Source organism: Pygoscelis adeliae, unplaced genomic scaffold (genome assembly GCF_000699105.1).
Source record: "Pygoscelis adeliae isolate BGI_AS28 unplaced genomic scaffold, ASM69910v1 Scaffold98, whole genome shotgun sequence".
Classification (NCBI taxonomy): domain Eukaryota; kingdom Metazoa; phylum Chordata; class Aves; order Sphenisciformes; family Spheniscidae; genus Pygoscelis; species Pygoscelis adeliae.
Window position 1 is genome coordinate 4,004,536 of NW_008825547.1, and position 20,204 is coordinate 4,024,739.

The 20,204-nt window shown below is 37.0% G+C and overlaps 1 protein-coding gene across 1 annotated transcript in view; it reads left to right on the top strand.

Annotated features, from left to right (window-relative positions):
- Positions 1-19,931, top strand: part of RP1 (retinitis pigmentosa 1 (autosomal dominant)) — a 185,216-nt gene extending 165,285 nt beyond the window's left edge. Inside the window, exons 51-57 of the mRNA XM_009332103.1 lie at positions 1,684-1,872; positions 9,646-9,721; positions 11,991-12,069; positions 12,293-12,578; positions 14,146-14,224; positions 17,066-17,141; positions 19,877-19,931. Coding sequence (XP_009330378.1) covers positions 1,684-1,872; positions 9,646-9,721; positions 11,991-12,069; positions 12,293-12,578; positions 14,146-14,224; positions 17,066-17,141; positions 19,877-19,931 — 840 coding nt within the window. The remainder of the gene's footprint in view (positions 1-1,683; positions 1,873-9,645; positions 9,722-11,990; positions 12,070-12,292; positions 12,579-14,145; positions 14,225-17,065; positions 17,142-19,876) is intronic.
- Positions 19,932-20,204: the final 273 nt, after the last annotated feature.

The window sequence follows — 20,204 nt, forward strand, 5'->3', positions numbered from 1 at the left end:
TCTAGAATTTCAGTCCTTCCAGTGTATTTGCTCTGCTGCTGAAGGACATTATCCTGAGAACCCTCATTTCCATCTTATGCTTTTGCCAGTCTAAATTCACTAAGCAGCTGATAATCTTGACTCATCATAAGGAAGTGTAGCTATTCAAATGCCTCTTTAACACTTTTTCCTTAAAATCATTGTCAGCTTGCTGTTCTCATTTTCCCCTTTCACATGATAACATAGGGGTGACAGTGCAGATGTGATGGTTAGATGATGCGCTATAGCAGTTTTTGAATAACACTGCCTTTCAGTCTTGAAGAAACCACAGAGTAATTCAACACCAGATTGGCGATTATTTTTAGGAAACTGTTAAAGGTGTAGTTCACAAACACACACATTCATATGTACATATGTTAATGAAAAATGAGAAAGAAAAGTTAAAGGTAACCCACCAAGACCAGAGCTGAAGAAAAAAGTTTGAAATTTTTCTGTTTCTGGAGATTCTTTTTTTTAAAAAATAGGTGGTCATATATTATCTGCAATTTCGAGCTCAATGTTTTAATTCATGGCGGGTCTCATTACATTGCAAGCTGGTCAGGCTGGTCTTGTTGATGACAGAAATCTTCCATCCGTTCTTCAGTTGGAAAACCTGTCCAGGGAAGACACAGACCTGTGGCTGATGGAGCAAGAGAACTGCTTTTCTCTGTTTCATCTCTGCATAATCCTTTGAATAAGGATTGTTGCCCTTTTGCTCTGGCTAAGCAACTTCAGAGTAGATTAGGTTGAGAAGACTTCTCAAGACTCAAGTGTGTTTGATCATTATTGCAGTCCAGTCCCCTCAAAAATTATATCTCTAAATCATGGAATTTCCATCACAAATAACGCTAGATTTTACCAGTTATCAACCCTAATAGAAATTCTGAGATGGTAATTCATAAATCTGTAAAGCAAAACAGATGGAAGATCTCTATGCCAGGAATTTAATCTCTGTTTTCCAGCTGAGGAAGTAGGTGTAAGACCCACAAAAAGCCAAAAATCACATATTGTGAAAATGTTTAATGTCTGACATCTCACCATTTTCTTTAGGGATCTTACTTCAGCGTTCTCAACATTTTAGAAATATTGTGGACTTTTTAACTGAAAGAGAACAGTTGAACTAATTTAAACTTATAACTTTACCTAATATTTTTCCTTAAATTAAATTAATTTTATTAAAACTAATCCTGCAAGTATTAATTCAAATCTGGGACCAAGTTTGTTATTCTTTCCTAAGAAAATAAAATACCGTTCTGTGATGTTCACTTCTGCCCTTCTCATTCTCTGCATTTTGACCCTCAAAAGGGAGCCCTGGGGGTCTATTTTGTTGAGAGTAAGAGATGTGTAAAATGGTATCCATGTAAATCATTAAATGTAAAACTTGGGAAGGAAAATCTCTGAGGCAGGAAGTTAGCATGAGCAACTGATTGATCTGTGTGGGGAAACTAAGGTCTTTTAGCAGAAATTGCAGAACCACGGAGGGAATACTACTTGATACAGGACTTTAGCATCTTTAAACTTGTCATCTCTGGTTCTGTTGATATTTATTGAATTAGTGAAGAAAAAAAATCCTGATTTTCCTCTCACATTCATATTTCAAAATACACTATTAATTTAGTTTGATGGTTCTGTTTCCATATGTCTTTTTGATTCTGAATTTTTCAGGTGGATGTTTTTCAAGTGGAAGCAGTAGATATTGGGACTCTGCAAGGGATGGTGGTTGAAAAAGGGAAAGGCTCTGACTGGCTTCTGGAGAAGATTATTGTGAAAGAGTCAGCAGCTGCAGGGAGAGAAACATTGTTTATGGCTCAAACATGGCTAAAAGACAGACGAGATGGAAAAAGATCTGCCTCGGTAACTCTGAATGCCACAGGTCAATATTATCTTCAAACTATCATTTGCTAAGCAATTCGTTCCAAACTGCAGAATGCAGCTATGTGATTTGCTTCTATAAACAAGTTATGGTTTAAAATATTCCAGTAGACCATTGTCATTACATAGGGAATTAGTGTGTCTGAACACTGTTGTTTTTTAGTAGTATTTAATAACCACTATTTGCCAGAGGATAATTTCTGCTTTGTTACTCCAGATTTACAGTGGCATAAATGGCAACAAACTCGGCCTATTCTCTTTACAAATTGCTGCTTCTCCAAGTCTTACTTCTACTTTGCCACTTGCAAACAATTTTTTAAGCTTCGAATGCTTCTGCCAGGTACTTACCAGGCATAGTAAAAGTGAGGTAAGTAATAGGGCAAACTATGTTTAAGCAGTGGAGAAAATGGCTCCATTGTATTCAAGAAGACAATTTTACACTATTTATGCCACACTGGATAGCTTTTGCCAGAAACTGGACATACTTTTGGCTGACACTCTGTCGGTCCACAGAGGAGCAATTTTGACCCCACTGCCTGTGACTGCACTCTTTGTCAAGACAAGAAGGGAATGTGCATCCTCCCGCCCTGTGCTGTGGTTGCAATACACACACAATCTGGCGTGCAAGCCGAGAGGGAACCACAGCACACCCCAGCCAGATCTGTAGGCAACCAAAGCCCAGTATCTACCATTAAGATGGATGTATTTCTTATGATCCTGCTCCTAAGAGAAGTAAATAGACAGTACAGATGAGTCCTTAGATTACAGAAAATATTCTAGTTCTTTTCCTCCAGGAAACCAGGACACCCAGGGCAACTCTGCTCGCCGTAGCGGCATTGGCATGATGGTACTTGTCCAGCAATACCTTATTGAGACTGAGTAGAATTCCAGTGCAATCCATTTCCTCTGCTTTATCATCTCTAACTGTTGATCATTTGGAACCTGGAAAGTTATTGTGCAAAAGCAAATTTTGGCTTTGTTTTAGATTGTATGTTGGTACTTTTCTGAATAAAATAAAGGAATATTTAGTGTATTTAAGGTTACATAACAAGGTTTTATTAAAACAAATTAAAAAAAAAAATTCTGTTTCTACCAGAATGCATTGATTTGGTAGAAGGAGAAAGTATTCCTTTGAGGTTTTTTTTATACAATAATTGGCAAATCCAAAGTTGGTTGTGATCTCAAAGGAATACTTTCCGTCTTTGGTTCAGGCCTCTATCTAATGTTTACAAGTAGTTTTGGTCTATATCAAATCCCACTGAAGTCAATGGGAGCCGATATCAGTGGGAGGAACATCAGCCCCTAAAACGGTCATTAAAAACATCTAATTAGTTCTGATTCATCCAGAGCATAAATTGTATAAATGAAACAGAAATGCTTTAAAATGAAAAATACTTGAATCTTCATGTTACAACCATTTCCCAGTAAAGAGCTAGCTCTAGAGTCAGTTCATTAAATAGGATGATATGTAGGAGATGATGCTTAAGTAGAAAATCGCATTGTACACTTCCTAGTTAAATCTTTAATCTAAATGATATAATACTCAGTCAATTGCCTCACTAGAGATGAATACAGGCGTTTATTATCATTTAGACACTGTTCTACAAAAGTATTAATTTGGTCTTCAATCTTTTTTTAATTAGAAATTCAGGAGAGGAGGAGCACTTCTGCCTGGCCTTTAGGAAAAGAGCAAATGAATTCAGGTATAGCTTCTGCCATTACATCGACTGTTTTATTCATCAATTCTGAAATAATAATTTGAGAATATTTTCATCACAATACATTATTACACATACTAGTACTGACAATATTTTCCCCTTTGTAATAGTAAGAAATGGTAATGTACTTAGGGAGCTGATCAGCACCCAGATGAGGTGCTTATATATTAATGCTCCCCATGTAGACTAAAACATGTCTTAGGAATTTTATCTCAGGTACTTTGGTTAACATATGAAAACAGAAACACCTTTAATCTTTTTTTTTCCTTTTTATTTCCCTTATTTTATTTGTTCAGAAGGCAGATGGAGGATTTATTTCACAAAACATCAAGAAGAAACAAAAACAGACTTTGAAAAGTTGTCAGAAAATATATCCAAGTTGGTTATGGTTTTTTATGGAAGCAACGGCAAGTCAAATCTGGTTTCCATGGAAAACAAAGTGGAACATCAGGCTAAGAACGAAATAACATATGATGTAAAACAATATATAGATTTGTCTATATTTAAAATTTCCTTGCGTTTCCTTTTAAAGAGAAATAATCATGTAATGCTGTAAATATCGCATATATTATTGTTTAAATATTCAAGAAAAGCAGAACTGAAATTTTCAGTTGCACACCAGATTTCATTTTTAATTTTTGGCTTTCTCAAGTTGATGATGATCAAACGTGGGTTTTTTTTGTCAACAAAGAGTCATAGTTAATAATGCATATCAATTTAAATGGCATTAACATTAAGTATTCACATTTAGAAATCAGTGCAGTATGTAATTTGAATTTGATAGAATAATTACAATGAATGCCCCTAGAGTATAAAGCTAATATTTCTGTAAGTGCTTACGGTCAACCTGGTCCTGCTGCCTTTAAACTCAACGGGACTTTTAGCACCAAGACTGATGTAAATGAGGCTAGGTCCATGCTGACCCCTTTAGAGATAATGTCCTCTCTTCCTGTAAATTAGCTATGCATATATCTATATATCTCTGTTTGGATGCTAATTCATTGTTTTGTTGCTTCCTAGATACATTTACCATCTGATTTGGGAATGCTTTATAAAGTGAGACTTGGTCTCCAGAGTTTGGAAAACAGCATATCCCAGTTGTCTCTTCGTCACTTTAAAATGCAGAACACATCCACCCTGGATACCTTTAGTTTCACCATAAATAAAACACTTCCTCTTTCTCTTAATGGAGACAGATGGATTGAATTCCCTGTAGAGTGGCCATTAAAAGAAGCACTTTCTGGTAGGTATAAATCTACTTTAAAGCAGTAGAGTGGTCCAGGAGGTTAACACGTCCTAATATTACAATTGAAACCTTTATCAAAAGAGAAAATTTTATTGTCTTTATTCAATGATTCACAAAGTCTGGATAAGAATTTAAAATGTTTGAAGGAAAATACTATCCACTCAGCTTAATTTCTGTACCATAAAGTGGGAAATGCAATGTTCATTTGATTGCACAGAACCATTATTATATGCTACAAAGAACAGTTTATAAGAAACATCCCTTTCTGGCAATATTGTAATATTTCTACTCTCCTTTGTTTAGTCCTCAGCTGCTCATATTACTGACATTAACAACATGATTTTTTATAGCTCATTTACTATTAAGCGATTTTTTTTGTTTGCACATTCCAAACAAAGATTCTCAGTAAATACCAGCTCAAAACTACATATAAGCATCAGCTTTATTACCTGTATACACTCCAAATATTTATGTCTGTTAAAATTAGCTCAACAATTGTCTTACATATGTCACCTTTGTTAAGCAAAATAAAAGAAACCCTTTCACCTAAAATCCACCATATCTTCCACATTCTTCTAATGTGAGGCTTACTGAATGCCACCACATAACGGAACAATTCTCAATTTAACAAACAGACCAAATAACGGTACTTAGTATTCAAGTCATTTGTGCATGAGTTTTATGCAGAAAACAAATGAGTTACCTGGGTAAAGAATAAGTCAGTTCATCCAAAGTGAGCTGAAGTAGGTATTAAATGAACTACCCCAATATGCTTTGGATTGGAATTTATGGCCCGGTTTCAGTGAGGTGTTTGCATATGTCTAAATGTAAGCATGCAAGTAATCTCAGTAGAATTAACAGGGGTTGAGGGGGGTTTTGCATATTTTGGCTGCAATTGAAAATTTAAACTTTGTATTTAGGCTTTAGATTTTATATTGCTTAGAGCTGTTATTTTCACTTGGAGACTTGCACAGTATGGGTGCAGAACAGGGCTTAATGGCTTTCATCTCCTACGCACAAGATTGAAACAAAGAGGACCTTCAGATTAACATAAAGCGCATGAGTGTGCCCCTTGCAAAAGACTGATCGCTGTCACATGCAGAAGTATTTAGGGTACGTGTACAAGCACACAGAAATCATGAGAGAAAGATGCAGCGTGGATGATAAATGGGCAGTCAGATTGGAACCCTCGTGACCTTGATTCTGACTCTGGCTCTGTCACTGGCCTCTTGGTTGAAAAGATCTTTTTCCCACTCTTTTTTTTTTCTTTTTTGTACTATTTTCCTTCTTTGTAAAATACTTTGAGACCAAGAGATAAAAAATCACAAAAAAAGAATAGGTATTACCTATGCATTTAGGTAAAAGAACAAAAAAACAAAATAGCTCATCTCTGTTGCATTTATTTCTTTCCACATGGGCTTTAGAAGTCTTCAAGGAGGGATTTGTAACTACAGTGAGGAAAAAACCTAGGACATTGAAAAAACATATCCCCACAAATCTTTGTCATTTTATGTCCGAAAGAACTTTAAGCAGCTCCACAGCAGGTGGCACACGTGGAGTTCAAAGTGATCCTTTACACACAAACTTACTTGCAATTTATTGTGCAAAACAGATCTGCTTTTCTGTCAGCTTTCTAAATCTAATTTCTTTTCTCCTTGGTTTTCTTTTTCTCAGCTAAAAGCAAAATCAGTGTTGTGTTAATTGGAATGGAAAGCAGCTGATCATAATCACCTTAACCAGAAGCCGTGTGCTGTTAAATTTCAGATACAGCTGTCGTTCATAGAGTGCCTTAGTATTTCATCTCTAAGCTATCTTTTCCTTTTTTAAGTTTGTACTTGGGATTGGGATGAAGCATATGCTAATGGCTAATTGAAACCATCAAAACACAGTTGATGAAATACAGTGCAGACCCTCGAGATCTGGCTGTGCACACATGTGCCTTTGGATGTATTAATAGGGAGAGGCCTCCAGCTGAGTATATACATAAATAGTTTCTCTTCACAGTACCGTCCTTTGAGATGCTTACATCTCAGGAGTCCCCAGGGGTGAAACGGTGCTCTCTCCCCCTCTCTCTCACATACAGGACTGTACAGAAGGTGAATTTTGCACTACTGTAGCTTTTAAGGCAAAACAAATAGTGAAAAGGTGAAATAAATATGTATTATGCTACTTTCAAATAGCTGGTTATTTCGACAAAGTTAACACAGAGCCATAATTCACACTGAGATTATAAAATCATTAGAATTTTATAAAATTAATGGAGTTGTAACATTCAGGTATGTTATCCTTATTGTACATATATCTTTCATTTTCCCCCTCTCCAATCTATTCAGTACACTACAGAGATAAAAGCTTACTTGCCCACATTTGCCCTATGATGGCCTGATCCCACTACCTGAACAAAGACCACCATTTAAGCGTTTTAGCCCTCTTCCCTTGCCTACATTTGTCTCATTCAATTGTCCTTCTTTGTGCAATGTACCCTGCCAGTTCTATCCGCTGTATAATCTGATCCAAACTTCATTCAACTCAATCTCTAGCTGACTAGAGTGTGTCATGGCCATGATAAGACAATAGATCTTACATGCCTTGGCCAGACTCACCTGGAAGCTCCAGCCATGATGGCCGTAAGATGTCCATTTAAGATCATGCCTGAGCTACGTCAGATGTGCTTCTTTCTGTCTCTAGTCCTCCCTCTGACCCTGTCTTCTGGATGGACCTTGGACCTACGTTATAGCCCTGTTTTCAGTCCTGTCTCTGGCCCTTTCTCCTGCTGCTCTTGCTGATCTTTTTCATTGTTTGCTGCATCTGGGACTGTTGACAGCTCTGCCTGCCACGTGCAGATGCTGCAGGATTGTTACCTGGTCAATGAGGGCACTGCCTGCGCTGGGGTCGTGCTCAGTTCCCGTCTTGTCCACCCTCGTGGGGCAGGCCCACTCTTGTTGCTCTCTGACACAGTGATCCAAGAAACAAGCCTTCCAAAAGCAATCCTTTCACACGTGTTTTGGGCTGGTCCAGCCTCACTTCTCAAGTTTCAGATCTGGGAGACTGGCATAACAGAGGTCAAGTAAAATAAAAGGAGAACACTTAGAAAATCAGAGTTATAGCCAAAAATAGCAGTGCACAGGTTCCTTTGTTCTGTGTAGTGACCCACTCGCTGCATCGCATCCCTGACCAAATACATTGTTTCCTCTCCTGATTCTTCATTTTGGTTGTAACACCACCCACCATATTCCACACAGTCCTTGTATTTATTCTTTTCTCTTGTATCTTACCATGCCATGATTTGTTGTTCCTTAGGCAGCATCAATTTTTGATTTCCATTTTAAACTTAGCTGTATCCTCTACCACTTAGGCTTTTACTGTTTTGCCTTTATAGGTAAAACTAAATACCTTCTTGGCACTCTGGATTTCTTTCCCTGCACCTGCTCAACTGCAGTAGGCATGCAACAAGGGTCTGTTCTCTCTCTCCTGTTGCTGATGCTGGGGAAACAGGCAAGGCCCATAGAACAGAGCTGGTTCTTGTACTGAACTCAGTATTTTAGATGATCGTTAGATCTGAAAGCTGATAATAACAGCTTGTTATCTGCTTTACCTGGACTTTGTCTTCTTGGCTTCCAAAGGATGCAAGTAATCTGTTTATACACACAGTCCCGTATGGGATAAGTGTCTGACTGATCTAAGCTCTGAGCCACATTCTACAGAAGTCTTCTGCGAGGTCAGGATTCATCCCCATTTACTAGAGTGTCTACAGGAGTAAAAGGGAGATGATAGGTAGATGATTGAAAGAGGTAAATATTCAGAACTGTCACATCATTTGGTTCTATGAGTAAAATGTAAATGAATGTAAACAGATGCTCTGTGTACGCGTTTACTTTTAAAGGTGTTCAGGTGGTGTCATCTTGTCTTCAATTAAATAACTATAACCATTGCATAAATCACAAACAGCACAAATTCATGGGTGACAACTTCAGCTGAGATAGACTTGTCTTCCTGAGCTCCCTCTATAGTCAGTGGGTGTGCTCCATCATAGTGAAGTTCAGAGCAGCAACTTAGGTGCTCTGAACCACACATGGGGAGCTTCTCTCTCCATCTCTTAGATGATGAAGCCTGAAGGACTTGTCTCCCTAGCTAAAGTTAGTCTTTGTAAAGATCCTAAAAGTGATTGCTGAGTCTGAGACTTATTAGGATTTTATCTACTAGGCATTTGCCATTAAAAAGAAAAAGGCAACTGACTGTCGTAATTTTTCCATAATGTGCTACTGTTACAAACAGCATAAAGCATAGGCATGCTTTTCTTAATTTAATGTCAAGTTGTCAGCATCACCAGTGTTTATAGTTGCAGGACAAAATTAAGGGAAAATTGAAAAAAATTTGAATTTTACTATCATTTTCAAGTGTTTGAATTTTTAATTACATCTGACTGCACATTGCTATGTTGTCAAACAGCTGCGCAAGGTTGTGGCACAGTCTTAACAAGATCTCTTTCTGCTTGATATTGCAGTGGTTACATATCATCTAACGGTATTTTCTAGAAATATTTTGAGTGAGAGAAATCTAGTACATATGACTGCATGTATATATGGTACTCATGGTGACACAGGGGACAGATCCCTTCTCTGGTCGTTGCAGAATATCCAGCAGGGAGAGGACAACGAGGTACTCTGTCTTAAAGTACTTTAAAATTTATCCTTTAATCCATTCTTGTACTTTTTATGTATTATTTTCAAATCTTCCTATATAATTCAGTAATATAGTTCAAGATCGTAATACTGAATAATTTTATTGTAGTCGTTTCTAGTTATCGTGGATGCTGTTGAATTGGGAGAACTGGACAAAGTTGTTCTTTTGATCAGCAGTAAAACAGGTAAAGTACTTTTGCTGCTCTCTAAAGTCAGTGATGTGAATCACACAGCTAGCCTCCTGTTAAAGGCAATGAAATCACTGCCAGAGTTAAATCCCGATTAATTTATTTGGCTATTTTTGCTAAAAGGTAATATTTTATAAAGCAAAATCCTACATTTTGACACATTAAAATCCTTGGATCTAAAGGATATATCATTATTGCATCAAGAAAGTGAACTATTCCTTTCCATACAAGAAAAAAACCCAGAAAATTAAGATGAATAATTATATTCTGCGATTAATACATGAGCTATTAATAAGTAATCTAGGAGAATAATTATAACTCACATAAGAAACTGCTATTGTTTAATTGTCCTTCTGTGATTCAGTTATTTTCATTGTTTTCCCCACCTGTTCTGTTTTCTCCCTGTGACATTCGGGACGGGGGGGGGGGGGGGGGTCTATGAGGCAATCAGTAGTTTTGTGGCTGAATTTCATTAAAATGGTCATAACTTTAACATCTCTTTGCCTCATCTGTAGGATGGCTATCATGCTACTAAGGAATATTCAAAGAATTAATTGTAAAGTTTTTTGAAGTCCTTTAATGAAATTTACTGGATAATTGCAAATCATTACTTACTATGTGTTACAGTCGACCATTTTCAGACAGTTTTCTAGGAAAACAAGGGTTCTGTGTTTGCACTTTATCTCTGTCTTTTTTGTTTGCCCATCTGTTGGCTCCTCATGATAACCTTTTAGTCTCACCATCCAGTTTCAACCAAATCTGTAAAATGTGTACAGACGTCAAAGACATTTGGGCAGTGCGCATGTACGTACTGGTTGGCTGGTCAACACATCCTGCACCACAGCACGGTCTGCCTCGGCTGCTGGGGGCTTCAGAGAGGGCATGGTATGGAGCTGCAGTTACTATAGAGGGGAAGGGAAGGAGAGGGACAGCCCTGCCATGCTGCTGTTGGGGAGCAAGGTGTATAGCTCACTACTTTTGTTTCCCGCAGCTTCAGCTGCGCAAGTTAACTACAGCCATCTGTCTGACTGACAATCATTGAATACGGCAATTGCATGTTGCCAAAGGGCACCACAGAGTGCATGACAGGCAAGATTTTTCCAATCAGGTTTGAAAACACGATTCACAAAGGAGGTACTCTGGGGCTCATTGACTCTGTGTGTGTTATGAAGAGAGGACTGGGCAGATGTATAATACATTTCTTCCAAAGAAGTTATTTAGACGATAAAGCACTTCAGATGAGTAAGGGTGTCCGTATTGCATCTAGACTTGTTTGGACTGAGACTAGCTTGGACCGAGACTAGTTTGGACCAAGATTTTGAACTAAAAATCTGCAAACACAAAAGCTCTTTAGTGTGTAAAGTCAGATATACCCTGTAGGACTGGCCAGCCCAGGCAGAGTGTTGCTCTAATGCATTTATGCTTCTTCCAGTATCTGAGCAGGTTTTTAAGATCAGGGGAGTTGAAATCCCTTCCTGAAGCTTCTGACTCTCTCCATGCACTGTCTGGGCAGGTCATGAGTGCAACACAATGTCCTGGATTCCTCCCCAGGAGCCTGAGCCTATTAACTTAGACACCTGTTGGTATAGTTAAAGGGTCTTGGACAGTAGTAGAAGACATTGTGATGCAGTTTGCTGAACAGGGCTGAAGGGACAAATAATAGAAGAGAAGGGAAAATGAATAGCCTTCATAACTAACTAGTGGCAAGAGATTCAGGCCAGTTTTGTAGACAACATGTAGCTGAAGCCCCCAGCAGAAATTTCAAAAGGAAATGTAAGTCAGAGAGCAATCTTTCTCAAACAGCAGAGGTATACAGTTAGTTGCTGAACTTCCTTCATACTTGCCACCTCACGAGATCCTCTTTGTGCTGCATGTGGAACAGAGCTCCAACCCTCCTGTCAACCAGTCACTGAGGAGGAAGCACCAGATATGTATTTCTGCTCTTCCTCCTCAAATGTGCCTGCCTGAGTCATGCTGAATCTTTTCTGCATGCCTGTCCAAGGACAGTGAGGACAACGCTCCTTTGCTTCACTAAAACAAAGGAAATGCTTACTCCTAAATTTTTAAGTTGAGGTTTCAAATAGGAAGAAAATAAGGAATGTTATGATGATTCTAGGATTTTTAAGTCAGTTGTTGGTATTCCTAAATGAATTAATAAATGATGTTTTAATGTAGTAGGAATGACACCTTTATATCAACAATAGACTCTACCTAATTCCTTGACATGCAGTACAACATTCACTATACTTTTTTTCCTTTTTTGTAGACTGCAAACTGGACATTAAAAAATTGCATTTGAAAGAAGCTGTAAAGGAGCATCCTATCTATGTATTTGAAGTGAATGAGTAAGTATATTATGTAAAGCTAGTCATTTTTTAGTCATTTTATAGTATAATAGTTGAAAACAGTGAGCGGGCATTGAATTAAAATGACTGTCACAGAGTGGTTCAGTCGATGGATATATTTAAAATAAGTCCATCTTTAACTGTCCCACATAAATTCATAGGATTTTTTTGATTTAACATATGATTTACTTACCATAAAAACATACACGGTTTTGTTTTTCAGAGCATTTTCTGTGGATGCAAATAAGCCAGAAATACAGAGAGAAATCCCAGTATCTTTTGTTATTAGAGGAGACAAAAAAAAGAATGACATAGATAACAACTTACATAAAGAAGGAAGTCAAGCAAGAAATCTGACTGAGTATACTATTAAAGTATACACAGGTGACAAAAGGGGAGCAGGGACTGATGCCAATGTGCATATTATTTTATTCGGGTATGAGGACAAATCTGAGGTATTTCAACTCTCTCAGTCACTGGAGCATCAAGACCCCTTTGAAAGAGGAAAGGTGAGTACACAGATTTTATAGGATGTGTCCATTTCTGGACTGGGAAAGCAAACTTTAAATCTATGCAAGATCTTTACGGAACTTAAGGCATTCATCCTGTTTTCCACATCATGAGATGAGATATAGTCTCAGCTATCTCTGTGTTTCGCCTTTTCACCAGAGTAACCAAGGGACATTTTACTTCTATCATATCTAGCTGACTCTGTTGCTCTTCTGTCTCTGTCCCAAGCATATCATCATATTGCATCCACTCATCTGCCCAGTTATGCATTTCTTTGATCTGAAATGCACAACATGCATTGCCTGTGCATGTGCATATACGTGCAATATCCCTTGCTGTTGCACAAACTTTGAATATTGTGCTTTAGAATACATCAGTCTCTTACATCCCATCATTTTACTTTGCCATGGAAACTGATGCTGTGAGCCTCACTGAATGTATAAGCCTATAACCAGATAAAATGGAACCATGCACATCAACCTGATTCTGATATCCATCACGCTTTAGGCTATCAGAGACCCCTAGTTCAGATACAGATGTTTGCATAAGAATGCTGGCTCTCTGCATGATGTCCTAGTACCTTAGCAGAATGTTCTCCTATTTTAATAAACATGTTACTCTGGCAAAGGAATTGCTCCATTTGCTCACCACCTGTGCAATGGAGTATAATAATGGTTACCCTTATGTAACAAGAAATAAATATATTTTCCATATCTTTCTCCTGTGGATTTCTTGAAAGGTAATGACTGAATAATTAAAACTCCAGTTGAAAATATCTTTCTTATGAGATCTACCTCATTATCTCCAGCAGTACTAAACATCTTTTTACTTGCAGTTAGTCTGAGTTTCTTCAGCCAGGATGTTTGTGAATATATTCTAAAAGATCTTTACCCATGTATTGTATTCCATACTGAGGAGGTTAATAAGTCTAGTTACCTATAGGCACAAGGAGCAAGTAAGTCTTGAGTAGCACTTCCTTTTGCCTAGTACTACACAGGAGGTGCCATTGCTCTTTGATAAAGAAGAGTAGATACATAGAAATCCTGTTAGCAACCCAACTAAGTCAATGGGAGGCCAGTGATGTCAAATATCTTATGAAAAAAGGATCTCATTTTTAAAAAATCTGTAATATGAGACAAGGTAACATTTTAAATTAAAATATATAATATTTGAGAGAGATAATGGTACATGTAGTAAAAGCCTTTATCTTTTATGTTCTTGAATGTATATTTATGTATCATATACTGAAAACATTTTAGAAGTCTGTGTCTGTTGAGAATTCATAAAAGAGCAAAAATATTTTTCTGGTATATGAAAGTCAGGAAAGAGGTAGGGACTGTCCTACTATAAGTTGAAAAGTGAATCTTTCATATTTAAACTGAAACCTATTAGGAGAGAATCTATACCACAGATCTTCAGCAAGGAAAATAAACCACATCAAGTGTCAGCCCCCTATTTTGAATGGGTATTACTACATTTGAATCAGTCTCAGAACTGACCTAAACAAATGTGTAAGTTTCCAGACATTGGTATATTATTTTTAATAACTGTATTTTAATATTAAAGGTTGATACATTCAAGATTAATACAAAAAAATTAGGAAGTCTACATTCAATTGAAATTGGTCACGATGGGAAAGGATTTGGTGAGTATACTGCATGCGTTCAATAGCCTTGTAAAAATCTTCTGCTTAAAGTTCTGCCTGACATTTGGAAAGGTTTTTGAAGTCATGCTGCTGCTACAGCTAGCTAATACAACTCTGTATACAAATGAGGTCAGTTTGACTGCTCTTGCTTACACCCCCTCTGGCTCTATCATGTTTCCCTTGACTTTACCTTGAATTTTTTCTTTTCTAACAGAGAAGAGATCTAGTTAGCATAAACCTCAGAAGGTTTTATCCTTCAAACATTGCTCAGCCAAAACTCCTATTAGATGTCTTAAATAGCATAGGATTGAATTTTCAAACTGCAGGCTAAACTTTCCATGCTTTGAACGTTATTTAAGAAATGTTTGGGCAAGTTTGGGACTCTGGTCAAAGCATGCTGTAGCTCCCTCTGACACAGATGCGGCTTTTCGTCTTGTGAAAGCTAAACCATGAGGAGAACACTAGTGTGTACCAGGTCTTGCCCTGATGTTAAGTTAGGATATGGCTACAGTACATGCCCACACACGATGATGGAAACTGTTTCTATGTACAGCATGTTACACCTAATCTCTAAAACCTGAATTTTACAAAAACAATAAGATGGGAGACTGGGGCATATAATATTTTGAGCTTACATTTAGTGGTGCTAAAAACCCTAGAGGTATACAAATATATAAAGAGAATTTGCAGGCAATGTACACCTTGAGTCAAAAAGGTCTGATTGTATTGAGATATTCTAGCCAGGTGAATTTTGCTTAACCTATCTGAAAGAAATAGGTTTAGGTTTAATAAAACCTGGTTTATCTAAGTGCATGACCCACTATAAGGTGGCAAGGGTTTATCATATCCAGGACAAACCAAGCAAAATTCTGCAAATAGCAGTTCTTATTTAGGCAAAAGTTGAACAGGTGTTTTTCTAACTACCCAGTCACGTTGTACATGTGATGGTATTGAAAACTCAAAAAGAAAAAACACCAAACCTGTTGAAATACCTATAATAAATAAAATCCTCTTGGTGACTTTCATCTCATTTGTGTTAGCTGCTGTACATGCATGCAATTCAACTCAGAACTGACACGGGAAGGGAACTCCACACTGGCAGTCTTTTAGCGCTCTGAGTGTTGCACAGAAGTCTGCAGGGTAAATACAGGTTAGGCTTGTATTTTCTTGGTCCCAAACTATCAACAACATGATTATCTTTCCTCTCTGTGTCCTGATCAACATCACATAGTTGTTAATACTGCCTTCCTAGCACAGCTGGTGTGTGTTGATTCATCTTACATCCATGACTACCTTCCTCTAAATTTTTCTCTGAAAATATCTCCAAGTGTCTTTTGTCACATCAGCTGTAATCCTCACAAGCATCCTCAAATGTCACACCTCTTCGAAATGTTTCATCTGTTTGCTAGTCTTTCCTAGCTGCCTCTAGATTTCTCCATACCTGGAGATTTCAGTGAGGTTTGTTGGAGTTTTATCAATAAAGGATAAAGCATTAGATTTCAGACTTTTCAAAGGAGCAAACATGCCTTTATATTCATTTGTAATGTGCCATGTAAATTTGAGAGACTGTAAATTTTTATTGCTGATAATCTTGACTCTGAATTACAGAGTTTTCATGAAAGGTCATATATTCCAAGTAGAGTCTATGACATATTAAACCATTCACAAGATTTCATTAAAGGAGTTCCAAAAGTACGTGACAATATCAATAAATGACTCTTGTGAATTGAAGATGAAAAATATAGACACCTTTATGGCCTAGTTATACCAGCTAATTGTTTGAAAATGTCCATGAAAAGTGAGAAACATCACTATGCCTTTACGTTTTATCTAAATTGCTACAATTTGCAAATATTTTTATAGTATATTTTTATCCTACTTACAAATATTTTTATTGGTTTTAGCCCACTTAGTATTTGTCCAAATATTTGAAAACCAAAATAATTTGTTAGAATATAGTATTTTATCTCCAGGACATGCAAAGAATACCAAAAGGTTTTCAGCTACTAGCAGTATGATCCTAATTAGTTTTTAAATGTTGTCATTAAGTATTTGCATTGGCAAACACAACTAAGGATGCCAGCACAAACATCGTATTTCTATAATAAAGTTTTATTTTAAAAATCTTCATATTTTAATATTCTATGAAATAAAATTCTATAGCACAATAATGAAGGTATTTTTCACACAGCAAAACAGGAGATAATAGCAGATACTAAATGCATTCTTAAAGCTAAAACAGATATAAGTGTGTTGGCCTAAATGGAAATGCTATTCGGAATCACTACTGCAGAAGAAATATGGATATGAGCAGCATTCAGATTCACCACTTGGTTTATATGGATATAAACGTATTAATTAGAAAGGAGTAATAGATTTCTGTTTCCCTATTGTTTAAGGGCTTGGGTTATCATCAAAGAAATTACATGTATTGATAAAGTCTATCTGTTTTTATTGTTTGGTGGACACTGAAAATCAAAGCCCACTGGGGTGTACTTCAGAGTACCAAAAAGGGCAAAATGGGATTTCAAGAATGTATTCAATATTACCATGCACTCTGTTTCATTTGTCTTACTGCCTGTTCTGTTCCACGTGGAAAAATGAGTTAAGTTGTAATAAAAATCTTCCTTTATATTTTCTGTCAAAAACATCAAAGACCTTCTCCGTAAAAATGAGAGAAGTTGGTAATAATTGAATTATCTACATTTCAGTTTTATTACTGATATTGAATACATTTGGAAGTACTGAACCATGCAGGGTATGGAAATGAAATTAGAAACCTTTCTTATGCTTTATTTGTGTTTTGGTTATATTCAGTTTGCTCTTTTTTCCCTTCCACAGCAAGTGGCTGGTTTCTGGAAAAAGTAGAAATCACAGATGCATCTAGGAATTCAGTGTATTGCTTCAACTGTAACAGGTCAGTAGAACAGTTCATCATCACTCTGTAGCCGCTGTTTTCTATTTAAAAAGAATCAGTACTAGTCTTTTTAGTCTCTCAGTTGTTTCTCTTCTGGTTTCCTAAAACAGTAAGAATTTTTTAACCATACCGTGTTTCAGTCCGTCCCCAGTAACTTTTGAGTCCTTTGGCCAATTTCAGACTAATTTGTCAGAAGAATATTTAGAGGAAGACACTATATTTTTCCAAGTTATTAAAACTGGATGACTGTAGGAGGGAGAGAAACAGTTTAGTGCCTTTGCCAAGAGAAGGTATTACTATGCCATTTTCAAGAGGTAGAAGCTGTCTGGTGAACCATTACACAAGTATTAGTGCATATGTAGCTCTGTCAAGCATATCATGGGTATGCAAATAGGCATGGGAGGGAATCAGAAATATGGGATGGTGGGAGGATGGTAGGATATGGCAGTATAGATACAAATCTGGAGAAAAAGTAGTGCTTTTTTTTATTGTACAAAAACAACATTAAAATCCTTCTGTTTCAACGTCTGCTTAGTATGGGTCTAAGATACATTCAGCAAATGAGGTAAAGATAAAAGAAACCTTTTTACAATGTAAGGTAAAAGGATAATGATCTAAATTCAGCCATTTATTTGGATAAAGAGGTGTTGGGGTAAAGAGACATTTGTACATTCTCTAATGTACAAAGAGAAGATCCACTTCAGTCTGCATCAAACTGAAGCAATACACCCTCAGAAGTTGAAAATTAAATTGAAAGGTATATTTGGAGTGACTGTTCACTACAGTATACAGTTTACAGCTTAAAGCACTTCAGAGTAAACAACAGAAGCAAACACATTCATGTCTTTCTAAGTGTAGAATAGGTTTTTAATGCATCTGGAGAACAGACAAGTGTGAAAACTTACAAGTTCCCTGTATCTAGAAAGAGGGTTGTTGCCTGGTGGTCTGAAAACAGAAATGGTAGCCAAGAATATTTAATTTTATCCTTCCCTTAAATGTTTCTGTAAACTTGACAATTCATGGAAGCCAAATCCCAATCCTGAACCCAAAAAAGCAACATTTTTTTAGTTCTTGGATAGTCAGTTGGACTCCACAGTCTAAGTCATGAGAATGTGTAGCTGTTACCAAAGTCAACAACATTAAACTTCTTCCAACAACATTAAACTTCTTCCAACAACATTAAACTTCCCTTCATTAAACTTCTTCCAAACACATGCCTATGTACTATCTAATCTTTTAAATACCTAAATTTAGGTTAGTGGGCATGAGCAAAAGTCCTTAGACCACAATATCACTCAGGTGCGCAACACAATCCGTGATGGGATTTTCAGTTGATGTCACTCCACCTCTTTTGCTTGTAAGAGTTCTCAGACCACACCAGTCAGAGGAAGATTTTTGAAAAAGATCACTTACAACAAGCATTTTTTTCGAGAGTTTTTTTTCTGATTTTATTTAAAGTGTTATGGTAAAAACACAAAGGTATGCAAGAGACCCATTTGGAGCAAGACTTGAATCACATCATTGATGTGGGGGAGTGACTGACACAGATTGATTCTACAGACTGCTGACTTGGACATTTAACTGGGACCTTGGTGGGTTAGAGTCATGTCCTTACCTTAATGTATACCTGCTTACTCAAAATAGAAGAATTTTGGTAGAAGAGATTAGGAGGTCCACCCCAGAGCACTCAGTGACCCAGAGGCGATAGGGCACTCCTCGGATACAGGAAACTGTAAGTTCATGTCCCTGTTCCAGCTCAGACATGGAGCTTCTCATCTCATAGCCTACTGTGTAAATGGGGAATGGATTCATTCTCTCACAAAGACAAGACCCCTGTGATACAAATGCTGTCTCTAAAAGATACTCATCACTGAGAAACCTGAAAGGAGGTGGGCATCCTTTACTAACTAATTTAAATGCCTGTTGTCTAGCTTACACATCACACCTTTCCTTGGCTCTGGGACTTCCATGAGCAATTTTATCTGCCAAGATTAGTTGTGTTTCAGTCTGGAACTGTTTATCTTCAGCCATATCTCCCAGCTGTTCAATGATGCAACTTCAGATGTGAGCTACATTAACGCTATACCAGCTGGGAATCCCTCCCATACTAGCTCCTTAGTAGACATCACATCAGGTAGTCTGTCATAAGCCTTGCAAAAGTGTTAGAAGCTTTTTAACTCTCTTTGGAAATTAATATCATTGCCTCCATGGTTCCAGTTAACATCAATCTACCTGAGCTTTGGACTCAGGCCTATTTCCCATACAGTCAATAGTGAAACCTCCATAGGCTCTTTCGGAGCATGGATCAGGCCCACCGTACAACTCAGTATTTTGTGAGCCAACAAGGAGATATGAGAAATAAACAGTCCCTGGAATGGAATACGTGGACAATAACTTGCTATCACAGAACAGGTTTCCTTACTCCAAATTATCCTGATTTTATGCCACTCGATGAAACAATCTACTTGTCACCTATATGGCCAACAAATAAAATGAATGTATATTTAATAAATATATTTATAAAGTAAATTACACTTTTAAATTACACATATATGGATAGTAAAAAAAAATAAAAAAATCACTATTTGCTTCAGGTTGGTTACTGCTTTTGTATAAACCAATGTAAGAGCTCTCCTAGAAATCCAAAGATGCAGAAGCAGGCTCTCATGATTTGTCTGTTTGTTAAGTTTTATATGTGCTGTATCTCTGACAGGATTTTATCTTTTTCCCTTAAGGTGGCTTGCTGAGGATGAAAGTGATGGCCGCACCGTAGTGCAACTTTATCCATAGCTGCTTGATTTCTGATTCTTTCTGAGTGTGTTACTTCTCCAAATTCATGCTGATTTGATTTACTTGTATTTTATAATTCTGAAGGTATTGTAATTACTGTGAAGGAATGTCAAAACAATGCATTAAAAACATCACAGTAAATTAAACATGTCTAATGTGAACACTGCATTCCAATCCTATTAGAGATGCTCAAAAACTTTGCATGACTGAAATTTAGAAAACAGAAATGTAAATCTGTAACATGTCTCTGTGGACTTGATCTGAGCATTCATA